The sequence below is a fragment of the Sceloporus occidentalis genome, unplaced genomic scaffold, assembly GCF_023333645.1.
Source record: "Sceloporus occidentalis isolate IW3139 unplaced genomic scaffold, rSceOcc1.0.p SCAF_2, whole genome shotgun sequence".
Lineage (NCBI taxonomy): Eukaryota > Metazoa > Chordata > Lepidosauria > Squamata > Phrynosomatidae > Sceloporus > Sceloporus occidentalis.
Window position 1 is genome coordinate 53,840,613 of NW_028316982.1, and position 12,172 is coordinate 53,852,784.

Sequence of the window (12,172 nt, forward strand, 5' to 3'; positions counted from 1 at the left end):
TACTTCCTCAGTTGCTATAACTACTTTCACTCAGTCTCAAAGGTGCTACAAGATCCCTCTGCATATAGCAAAACATGTTTAATAACATTCAATTAGACATTGATCAAAATGCTTTTGAGCTGTTTTTTTCCTTGAGGTTCGTGCTATAAAATTCTTGTGCTCCAGTTGGATGATGGAAATTATTTGTGCTTTTGCTATGGTACATTGTTCAAGTTATTTTTTAAAAAATTGCTAGCTTCTTGAATTATTAAATTCTTGTCTCCATGTTTATTTTTACTTTTTTATTTTCCAGTAATTTGCTGGACCATGTATTCTACTTCTTTATGCTAATTAAAGTACTTTGTGTTGGGATTTGGTTTTGAGTTCTTGCCATTCTATAATATGTACAGATCTATACTTTAAAAAAAGAAATTGTTATATTCAATATCTTACCACATAGTCTTTTAGAAGCCAGAATAGGTTGGATTATTATATACCAAAAGAGGGATTGATGACTGCAGTGAACCTAGATGCCAATTTCTGCTTCTGGGACCTTCGAGAAGCTATATAGACTGTCAAAAAGGAAAACAGATGTGAAATACAGGGTTTTAAAAGGCTAAATGTTAGGGGTGGGAAGAGACCTGCAATGTATTCAAAAGTTAGAGGAGGAAGTGAAAGGTTGCCCTTCCCAGGAGGGTCACGCAACAGCAAACTGTGATGCCCTCTCCTAGTCTGTGTGCTCTTTCTCATTGTCATCTTGACCACATTGTGATGTTGCTTTACCATATGTATCCCCAGTTTCAATCTGTAAAATGTTGGAGGGTATAGAAGAGAATTACCGTTTCTTCTTTGGCTTGGACAAATTGGTGTGGAGAGCCTGGGATTTTTGGAAAGCCACAAAATCAGCTTGGTGCTCTACCTACAGCCCCAGGGCCACATTTGCTTATTCCTGGGCTAATGAATACAGCAGATAAAGCTTTAGACCACTGTAATAGAGGAAGGGTGGTGGCTGTCAGGAAAAGAGATGCTACAAGAACAAATTTACAAGAGAAATCTGGCAAGACTAAAAGCCTGTGGTTTTTAATACAGGTCTGCTAATCCTACTTTTTTCCAACTTCCATCTCATATCTCGTCTGTACCTTAGGCCAGCAGTGAATGTACATGAGGGTACTAACTAAATGTCTAAAATTAACCTCTCCTTCTCTCTGAATAGAGGTTTATTCAAGTCTTCCAAATGTCAGCAAGGGGCTTAATCTCAGAATGGGGTATAGGGTTTGTATGATTTAACTGAAGATTTTGAAATGCATTGGCGTAACTGGGGAGAACAATATACATTTTCCACCCCTCATCAATACGCCATTTAAATCTATTTACAGATAATGTGTCTGTTTCCCACATCTTTCTATCACCCTTTTATGCACCAGAGAAACTTCTTTGGACAATGATTAACTATCTTTTACCCTTCTCCGTTTCATAAGAATTGTTCTTTCATAGCAATTGGGTTGCCTTGAGAAGCAAGGTGGGGAGCCACACTTAACCTGATACTTCTTTTTTTTTTTTTTTTAAATTCTTGTCTGGGATGCTAGAAAGTAGCCCACCTGTTCTCAGTTTTCTGGTCTTGATCTACCATGTAATAGGCATATAGCTGTGGAGTGGTTTGTAGTGTCAGCTAAGATCCTAATTGGGGGGCCATTCAGACTAGCTTTTGTACCGAATTGTAACACGGATTAAAAGTAGGAAGTTCCCATTGGCACCGGTTTAAACACATCAGAATTAGGGTCTTTCACACCTGATCCAGGGCAAATCCCCCTTAGAGTAGTTTTTCCGAAAGTGGATTATTTCCTGTATCTTTTTGTAAGACCCATTTCTTCCTTGCTGCCGGCAAATGTGAACTTGGCCCTGGTCATGATCGGGTCAAAGTCAGGGGAGGGATTTAGGTCAGAGGGAGGATAGAGGGCGGAACATGCCTCCCTTCTTGCAGGCAGCTTTCTCTCTCTCTCTCTCTCTCTCTCTCTCTCTCTGTGTGTGTGTTTTGTAATTTTATTTTTGACAGATTATGCGAATGCTTGTTCTGCAGGTTGATACATATTGATAAAATGTGTCGGCTTGTGCTACATTTCCCTTTCGTTTGTTTGCTGCCAGCACAGCACCTCACTTTGCAAGTGGCATTTTAAAAAAATTATTTGTGTGTGTGTGAGAGAGAGAGACAGAATATGTGAATGCTTGTGTTTCCTTTTAAATTTGGCAAATTGATACAATGTGTGAATGCTTTAGCTACATATGTGTATGTCAGGGGTCGGCAACCCCCGGCCCGCAGGCCTGATGCGGCCCATGGAGGCGGCAGGACCAGCCCCAGCCCGGTCCTGTCACCGCCGCCGCCGCCGCCGCCTCCTCCTCCTCTGCCCCAGGCCACGCTGCCCTCCTCCTCCTCCACCGCGTGGAGGAGGAAGAGAAGGGCCGCGCGGCCTGGGACAGAGGAGACAAAGGGGGAAGCCCCACGTCGCCCTCCCCGCCTCCAGCGCCGCCCACCTCCTTCTCCTCTGCCTCCTCCGCTCCACCCCCAGGCCGCGTGGGGCCTTGCATCGGCGAGGGCTCTTTCTCTGCCTGGCCCCACCTCCAGGGATGGAGACCAGGCAGAGAAGGAAGCCTTGCCTCGGCAAGGACTCCTGCCTGGCCCCCCGATGCAAGCATCGGAGACCAGGCAGGAGAAAAAAAAAGCCTTGCCTCTTCTTTATCCTCCTTCTTCCTCCTCTTCTTCCTCCCCTTCTTCCTCCTCCTCCTGTTCTTCTTCCCTTCCTTCCCTTCTTCTTCCTCTCTACTTCCTCTTCTTCCTCTTCATTTCCCCCCTCTTCCTCCTCCTCCTCTTCTTCTGCTCCTCTACCTCCTCTTCCTCCTCCTCTTCTTCTTCCTCCTGTCCTCCTCCTCTTCTTCCTCTTCTTCTTGACAATGATAGTGTGATAATGAAGATATGACTCAGCTTGAGAGGCATGCAGGCACTGTTTCTGAAGCCGAGAGAGTGTCACCTTCCAAAGTGTGTTTTGGGTGCTTTTAATGCTAACAAGTCTCCCTTGTTTTGACAATGATAGTGTGATGATGAAGATATGACTCAGCTTGAGAGGCATGCAGGCACTGTTTCTGAAGCCGAGAGAGTGTCACCTTCCAAAGTGTGTTTTGGGTGCTTTTAATGCTAAAAATCTCCCTTGCTTTGACAATGATAGTGTGATGATGATGATGATGATGATGATGATGAGAGTCAGCTTGAGAGGCATGCACGCACTGTTTCTGAAGCCAAGAGAGTGTGACTTTCCAAAGTACCTTTTCTGTGTGTTTTTGATTCTTTAATGGTGATATTGATATCAGAAAGCCTCTGAGGCAAGGCCAATGTAAATTGCTGTGATTTTTACAAACTTATGCGCAGTGAAGAAAAACGAAAGTCCCTTGACTAAGTACACACTTCTGAGAAGTACACTTGGTGCAAGAACAGTGGAACCACCTTGACATGTTCAATATGCATAGCCATGTTAAACCATGCTAAGTGTTAAACCCAAGGGGTTTGGTTATGGAATAAGCCTCTGAAATATGCAAGAGGCCATGTTAAGTAAAGCCATGTGAAATGCACAAATGTGCTGTTGTGTGTCTTTTGGAATGCAGGTTGGGGGTGTTTGGCCAGAAAGGGACCGAGGAGGAGAGGGTGGGCACATGCCTCCTCCTCCCCGCGGGGCTTCGGTGGAAGCTCCGCCCCCGGCATGCGGCTCTGCCCCCGGAGGGTGGAAGCTCCACCTCCGGCTTCGGCCCCCCGAGTTGTCTGAGGGACAGCAACCCGGCCCCCGGCTCAAAAAGATTGCCTACCCCTGGTGTATGTAATGGCATTCTGGGGCAGCAATCGGAGGGAAAGCAAAGAAAGAGGATGCAGAGATGGCATTCTGAGGTGAGGTATTATTATTATTATTATTATTATTATTATTATTATTGTGACAGATTATGTGCATGCTTTGGGCTGGAAGGGAAGGGAAGAGGATGGCATGGGGGGAGGCAAGGGCTTCGGAGGTGGCATGGGGCTTGAAGGGAAGCGAAGCGAAGCGAAGAGGTTCCAAAGAGGAGGAAATGCTGGGCTGGAAGTTAGGGGGAAGCTAGAGGCTGGCATTCAGAGGGAAGGCTGTGGAAACCCGTGACTTTGGTGGAGTCACACTCTCTCAGCCTCAGGGCAAAGGCAATGGCAAATCTCCTCGGAACCAATCTTGCCAAGAAAATCCCAGGATGGGGTCGTTTTAGGGTAATACACACAACACACAGACACACCTGGAGGTTTTTAAATTTGACAAATTGGCAGAATGTGTACACACTGCTGCCAGTTTTGTTTTTTTTAAAGGAGGGGGAAAAGCACCCATTCGGTTGGCCAATGGCTGTAGGATATGCACCTTTGATGAAAGCGGAAGTGAATTTGATTGACAACAAAGAAGGCTCCATTTTAAAGTGGTACTGCAAATGTGAACTTCAGAGGGGCAAATTACATCGATCAAGGTAAAGGATAATACGAACTTCTTTCCAGGCAGATTCAGTATGGGGGCAACTGGATATGTCCAGTTCTATCCAGAGCAAATGGGCTAGTGGAAATGGGGCCTGGGTCTCAGATTTCTACTCAGTATTATGTTTAACTTGGTGAACTCTCTCTTGTGCCCTTCCATCCCAAGTAGAAAGTAATGAGTGAAGCTAGACAACAATCACCATCCTTGACCATGCTGGTTGGGATAATGTGAGTTGTAGTCCAACACATCTGCATAATATGCTTTAGGGAAAGATGAGAAATGGCAAGGAGAGAGGCAACACAAGTACTTTCACTCTACCTTCCTACATGAATCCACTTTGTTTGTGTGTCTGTGTGCCTTCAAGTCACCTGTCAACTTATGGTGATCCCATTAATTTCATAGTGTTCTCTCAGGCAAGGAATCCTCAGAGGTGGTTTGTTCCTTCCTCTGAAATATAGCCTACTTATTGGTGGTCTCTGATTCAAGTACTAACTATAGTTGATCCTGCTTAACTTTCAAGATCAGATGGGATCTGCTGCCTTTAGGCTATTTAGGCCTAGGTTGGACTGAAAACAACAGCTACAGACATACTTAGATTTTGCAGTGGAAGGCTCTCTTCTATTTCCATTTTTCTCTGACACATCTTCATATTAGTGGTTTCCAGAGCCTATCCAGATTATCTCTCCCTACGCTTCATACCTCAGGGCCATGCCTTTCTCTCTTAATGTCATGCTAATCATGTTCTTTGGTATTTATTGTGTTTTTATTGTGATTTTGGAGTTTATTGTTAAATGCTCTTTGTAGGAAGGTGACACAGTAAGGAAGGAACAATCACCCTGTTCTCAGGATAGAACGGTGGGAGGGGAAATTGCTACTTGTATTTAGTTTTTCTGTCAGCCCAGCCCAGAACTGATACCATTTCCTAAGCAGAGGCAGCTGGTAGCTTCTGTGTTAGTGGGACTATAAATCCTCTCTGGTTTTCAGTCTGCACATGAAGGAAGCTCTCCAAGGTGCTAAACCCTATTCCCAAAATAGGTTCAGTACCTTAGATAGCTCCTTTGAAGTTCAGTGTTAAAAATCACAGGTCATTTGACAGCCAAACCACTAGCTACCACTGTTCCTTCAAGTAGGAGAGACAGGAATAATTATTTCTGAAATGGCAGAACATTTAGAAAGCTTAGATGTGCAACAAAAAGGCCTAGAACTGCTATATTTTCCCTGCTATGGTGAAAACCCAGTTATATCAGTTGAAACAAAACTGCTACTCATGCAGCATTACCACTTTCAGTGTTTGCTGGAGGAAGAATGACAGTCATGGAGCAATTCATTTCAGTATTTTCAATTTGGGACATACTACTTTTTTATGCAGTGGAAATGTGTTCATTGTCAAAATCATGCATAGCAAAACATTGATTTTTGGCAGACTGTATCTCCCTGTATGAGCTGGCCCAGGCTCTGAAATCAGGAGAGGTCCTTCTCTCAGTCTCACCACCATTGCAAACACGGTTGGTGGGAGCATGAGAGAGGATTTTCATGCTGGCTGCCCTCTAGAATGCCCTTCCCAAGGGAGCTAAAATGACCCCCTCCTTGTTGTACTTCCAATGGAAGGGTAAGACATTTTTATTCAGACAGGTTTTTAACACCAAAATCTTTAAAGAATGGGCTGGGGGAGTTGTACTGCTTTAATTGTATTAAAGCGCTTTTATCTCCTGTTAAGTGCATTTTATTCTTTCAATGAGTGATGTGTTTTAAAACTGTAATGGTTTAATTCTATTTAATGGTCATTTTGTATGTTTTGAATTGCATTGTTCTTTTAAAATTGTAAGCTGGTTTAAATCCCAGTTTTGGGGGGAAAAAGTGGTGATGATGATGATAAGCATCCTGAACAAAGAAAATGACATCTACAAAGAAATGTCTCCCCCATCTTTGGGAATTCCTGTTGCTTTGTATCATTTACACAGAAAATCAGAAGTTAATAAAGGATATCACTATAAACCCTGTAGTTGTAGAATCTCTGGGGCACATCAGGTTCCACAACACTGTGGAAGAGTTTATATCTGGGAGCTGTCTGTCTGTTTAGTAGCAGAAGTCACAGTCATGTACACATAGCTGCTCATTTCTAGCAGGGGTGACATAGTATGTGTCCCATTAATGCCAAACAACATTCCTAAGGTCATCAGACACTCAGGTTTTAAGGATGTAATTTCCATTTTAGCACATCTCTCTCTACCAAACCATAAGGGACTGGCCATATAGAGTGGTGAGGAATGTAGTAGTACATCTCGTGGGTGCTAGTTTAGTGAAGGTTGAGCTAAGAGACATCTGTCCATGCAAGATTATCCAGAGAACTCCCGGGAGACTTGAACTTCAATCTATCTGGTCTCCAGCCCCTATATCTTGATGAAACTACTAGCCTGTTTCCTTCTGGGAGCCCAGGCATTTTATGGCATCTGTTTTCTTTTCCAAATTATTAACAAAGCTTTGAGAAGCTCATGTCTGCCTTCAGCAGAAAAAAGGGCCTTGGAAAAATCCACACGATTCTATAAAATGAATATCTTAATTTTAGGTTTGAAGACTCTGGCATTCTTCGTGAAGTCTTTTCTGATGGCACTCCTCAGCACAGTGGTTGTAAGGACAGCTATGAAGAAACCAGATAAAACATCCTCCATGCGGATCAGAATTTGATTTCTGTTATACACATCTAACAGCTGTGACACAGATACAGTTGGCATGCAAACTGGAGCAATGACCCAGAAAAAGGTCTAGTTCTAAAGGTGCAGTTTCTCCAAAGGCATTTATAAGAGGTGGGCATTGCCTCCTCTGAATTCACCTGAAAGATGAGTGATGGCACATGGATCACACTTAGTCCAGCAGAGTTTGCTCAGCTCCAGCAGTATTCTGAGTGTAAGTACTATACCTATTTTATGTGCTCAAGTGTATGTCATTTTGTTGTGGATTATTTATGCTGGCAGCAGAATGCAGTCTGTCAACAGCCTCGGGCACAGTAGGGATAAAATGCATGTTGTTCTTGTCTTCTTTTCATGGAATAGTACAATTCATCATGTACTGTAGCATGACATATCATCCTAGATGCTTGCACCACCAAAGATGTAAGCCTATACCATAAGGATTTGTAGTTGATTGCAGTGCATAGTATTCTCTTCTAGAGCACTCTAGTCCATTTCCTAGAATTGTACTTTCAGACAGCATAGAACAGTTGTAGCTCATTTTAAGACTCAGCACAGAACAGTTCTAGTTCAGCCATGAAAGTGTGCTACCAATGCTCACAGGAGGGAGTGGGGAGGAAGCAGATCAGCCAAGCATCTGCTTACAGACTATGCTATTTACCCTAAAGCCCTCAGCTGCTGAAAGATAAAAATTCTAGAGAGTAGAATAAAAGGCTATTCCACAGCCAAAATAGTTGACAATGTAATTTGTAGGAGCTAAGTTGAAATGAAAGAAACACAACAGGGGCAGTCCTCCAATTTGTCCTTCTAAATTACATCCTACTCATCTTGTTGGTAGACAAATCTTAAATGGTATTGAGCCTTCCTCAACCTGGTGCCCTCCAGCACTTTGAACTGGGATTGGTAGCAGTAAAGCTGCTTCATTCCCTGTAGTTGAAATAATCTGGACAGCCCTGGGTTGGGAAGACTGGATGTCATAAAGTCTATGGAGTGAGAATACCCAGAGCAATTTCTTTCCCACTGACCTTATCACTATGAACATAATCTTTCAGAGAATTTAGTCCAAACTTCTTAACATTCATGACCAGTTTAAGAGAAGGAAAGCTTATGCATTTGAGCAGTCCCCTTAGTTTATTTTTAGAAACTTCTTTAGACATCTGAAGGCAGATTCCTGCTTTTAAGCATTTTCCCCTTTGGCATTTCAGTTTATTTTGATCTTTTTGGTCTGACTTCCTAATCCAGGGCAGCTCAGCTGTGAGCCTGCTGGGACATTTCAGCTCCTGGAGATCTGAGACCTCACTGTAGAGATTTAAACACACACAAAGAGAAAATTGCCATCCATTGAGACATTTTATTGAATAACTTTTCTCAAATATTTTTAATAGCAGAAAAAGGAAGATATGACCACACAGTGATAAATTAACTCAGAGGGGTGTATGTTTGTGCAGGATGCGTAGGAAGTAACACTGCTTTCAAGTCCTCTTCACTCAGTTAAGGAGCTATGATACTAATGTGGCTATGACAGGACCAAACTTGAATCTTTGGTCAAAGGGATAGACATGACACCGAGCATTTAATGTTGATCTGTAAACTTTGAAATAAGCAGAAAGTATGTTTAATTATTTACATCTGGGACCCTTTATAGTCAATACATGTAACATGAAGGCAAAAGCAAGACTAACCTAAACCATCCACCTCACACTTTTTGTCACCAAAAGGGAAAATACAGAACTTGAAAATCTTGGGTTTTGTACTATAGTTTCCAGACTCTCACATAGTCAGCATAGATAGTAGCCATGATGGGATGAGGGACTTGGAGGGCTGTAGTCCAGATTCTGTGAAAACCTTCATATTCCATCTCCACAAAGCCAGATTAAGGTGGCTGCAACCCAGCAGAAATTCCAAATAAATATCCTATTTCAGTTCAAGTGTGATGTGTGCTAAGAGTGGTGTCATAGAAAATTTATCAATCAATCAATAATAAAGGAAATGCTAACTACAAGAAACAGCAGCACAAATGTCTTCATATGTCAATCCCTTTTCAACCCTGAAATGCCAATGAGATTAACAGCTTCTTTTTTACTCCAATTCTCAAGTAACACAGAATGATGCTGATAAAAAGCATTTCAGTAGGTTCAGGAATTAGAGGAAATAAACTACACATGCTCTAGTCTCCAACTGGTCCCAATTTGAAGAGACAGTCTTGAATAATCCTCTGCCTCCTACTTTTTAAGCTCCTTACTGGGTAGGTGTTCAGTGTTGAAGAGACAAAGAACTTTATTGCACACCTTACCCCCCCCCCCCCCCGTTATGGGAACTGGAAGGGGACTCTTGGGACCATGCGCGACATACAAAAAATGGATTTTATCGCACAGTAAATCGTCCTCAAAAGGGCCCGTTCCGTCTCTCGGTGCCAAGCGGTCCCTGTTCAGTGCTGAGGGGTGTTATATGTTCTGACCGAGGAAAATGGTACCCCTCAGCATTGAACAGGGACCGCTTGGCGCTAGGGGATGGAACGGGCCCTTTGAGGACAATTTGCTGTGTGATTAAAATCCGTTTTTTGCAGGTCGCGCACAGCCCCGAGAGTCCCTTTCTAGTTCCCATAATGGGGGGGAAAAGGTGTGCGATAAAGTTCAAAGTCTAGTTATGGTGTCCAACATTTTGCAAATGAAAACTGGGAGGCATGTAACCAAGCAACAACACATTGTGCTCAAGATGGGAACAGTTATTAATGAGGAAGAACACAAACCTAGGAGAGGCTGCAGCAGTTTGCTTTGCCTCATGCAAAGCATGACCTGTAGGCTGTATGCAGTCCCTAGTTCTATTTTTGTGGCCCCCAGGGGTTCCAAAGGAGTCAAAAATGTCTTCCTCTTTTGCTCCAGAATTGAAGCAAAAGCACTCTAGGGTGTGTGGATGGCATTTCCACAATGTTTGGAGACACCTTATCCTCCCTATGGATCAAAACCAATTTTTGCTTAAATTTTTTAAAAGTTTGCCCCAAAATGCTCCAGTATGCCTTCTGAGGGGCATGGAGGCATTTCCTGGGTGTTTTGTGGAACCCCTAGGCCAATTCAGGCCCCCGGGATGCCATTTTAGAAATCCCAAACACAGTAAATATTCCTTTATCCTCCTAGAGACATTTGGGAGCAAACAATTAATTTTTATTTTTTTATTTTTGTGGGAGCAAATGTGGCCATTCAAGGCCTCACGGGGGCTAATGCAATCCCCTAACCTTCCACAGTTCCCCACCACTGGTCTACAAGGAAGGGCAAGTCTGAACCCCTTCTCTCCTCTCCTCTCTGGTAAAATAATAATAATAATAATAATAATAATAATAATAAAATTTATTTATACCCCACCTCTTTGTGTAGCCCAACCGGGGCGGCTTACATGTTAAAAAATACAATCGCCAACCCCAATATCCCCCCATCCTAAAATACAATTAAACAATTCATAATTAAAAACATGCTTTAAAAATAACAACAAAGAAACAGACAGGCTAAACAGTTGCTGTGGCAAAAATCATAGGTATAGCAGATTCAACTTTATTGGTGGCCGGTTATCTATTCAGGAAAGGCCTGCCGGAAGAGATCCTTCTTAACAGCTTTTTTGAAGCTGTTTAAGGTGGTAATATGACTGATCTCTTCCGGCAGGCCATTCCATAATCTGGGAGCAGTTACCAAAAAGGTCCTCTGGGCAGTTGCATACAATCTAGTTATTATAGGTTGTAACAAATTCCTCCCAGAGGACCTGAGTGTGCAGGGTGGATTATACAGAAGGAGGAGGTCCCGCAAATAGGTTTGACCCAAGCCATTTAGGGCTTTAGAGGTAATGACCAACACCTTATACTGGGCCTAGAAACTGATAGGCAGCCAGTGAAGCAATCTTAGGATCGGTGTTATATGGTCTCTTCTAGTTTTACCTGAGACCAGCATGGCTGCCATGTTCTGTACTAATTGGAGTTTCCGAAGTGAGCACAAGGGTAGTCCCATGTAGAGTGCATTACAGAAATTGAGACGGAAGGTTACCAGCACGTGCATCACATTTTCAAGGTCCCTAACTTCCAGGAAAGGGTACTATTGGCATATTAGCCAAAGTAGATAACAGGTTAATGGACTCCATACAATTTTTGCACTTTGAATTCAGTTTGCACCAATTGAAGTAAGCTTAGGGGGAGAGAGTAGGCAGAGGAGGAAGAAATTGGGACATTTTAAAAGCAGCTGGAAAAAGTGGGATGACAGAGGGATGAGTGCTGCTGCCAAATTGGGTCAGAGCAGAATATGTGTAGAAAATGTTAAGTCTGAAGCAGTCTTAAAAGATGTTCAGAATTCTGATACAGGAGGCAGCTGTTCTCTGTTCTTGGCACAATACTAGGGTCAAATATTTGTCTTGCAAGTTTGGTGTGCACTCTACTTCAAAGAACACATCCCGGATGTTGTAAAAATAGAGTTTAAATAGCTCACACATTTGCACATCCATTAAAAAAAACCCTCTGGAAGAATGATAGAATTCCCTTGAAATTACAGTGCCTGACATGAGGTTTACAACTTTGTAAATCACCCCTAAACATGACAAACTGCAGGGAGCTTCAGACAAAGGAGAGGCCTGTATCTTAAATGTTGTTTCCATGCTTTTTCTCCTTATAGATTCCACAAAGAAATTGAAAGATGTTTTGGAAGAGTTCCATGGGGATGGTGTCCTATCAAAATATAATCCAGAACAGGTAAGGAACCTTGCATTGAAGTGGACATGAAGTGGCACAGATCGAGGGAGTGGTTTTCATCAGAACTGTGGCACATAGGAAGGAAAGCTTTCTTCATGCACATATTAGTACCTGTTAAGAAGGTGATTTTCTTTGGGGCAGGGACAGAGCTTGGGAACCTTACTTTTCTGGACTACAGTCTATGAATTCTAGAACTAAAACATCTTTATCACACTAGGGGGCAAACAAGATTTAAACGAGAGTTAAACGAGAGTTAA

The 12,172-nt window shown here is 42.7% G+C and overlaps 1 protein-coding gene across 2 annotated transcripts in view; it reads left to right on the plus strand.

Annotated features, from left to right (window-relative positions):
* The window catches only part of LOC149318320 (diacylglycerol kinase beta-like), a 181,931-nt gene that overhangs the window by 41,375 nt on the left and 128,384 nt on the right, over positions 1 to 12,172 (plus strand). For both annotated transcript variants that reach the window (XM_089509406.1, XM_089509407.1), the window contains exons 2-3: positions 7,072 to 7,409; positions 11,839 to 11,915. In XM_089509406.1, coding sequence (XP_089365532.1) covers positions 7,343 to 7,409; positions 11,839 to 11,915 — 144 coding nt within the window. In that variant the 5' untranslated portion in view covers positions 7,072 to 7,342. The remainder of the gene's footprint in view (positions 1 to 7,071; positions 7,410 to 11,838; positions 11,916 to 12,172) is intronic.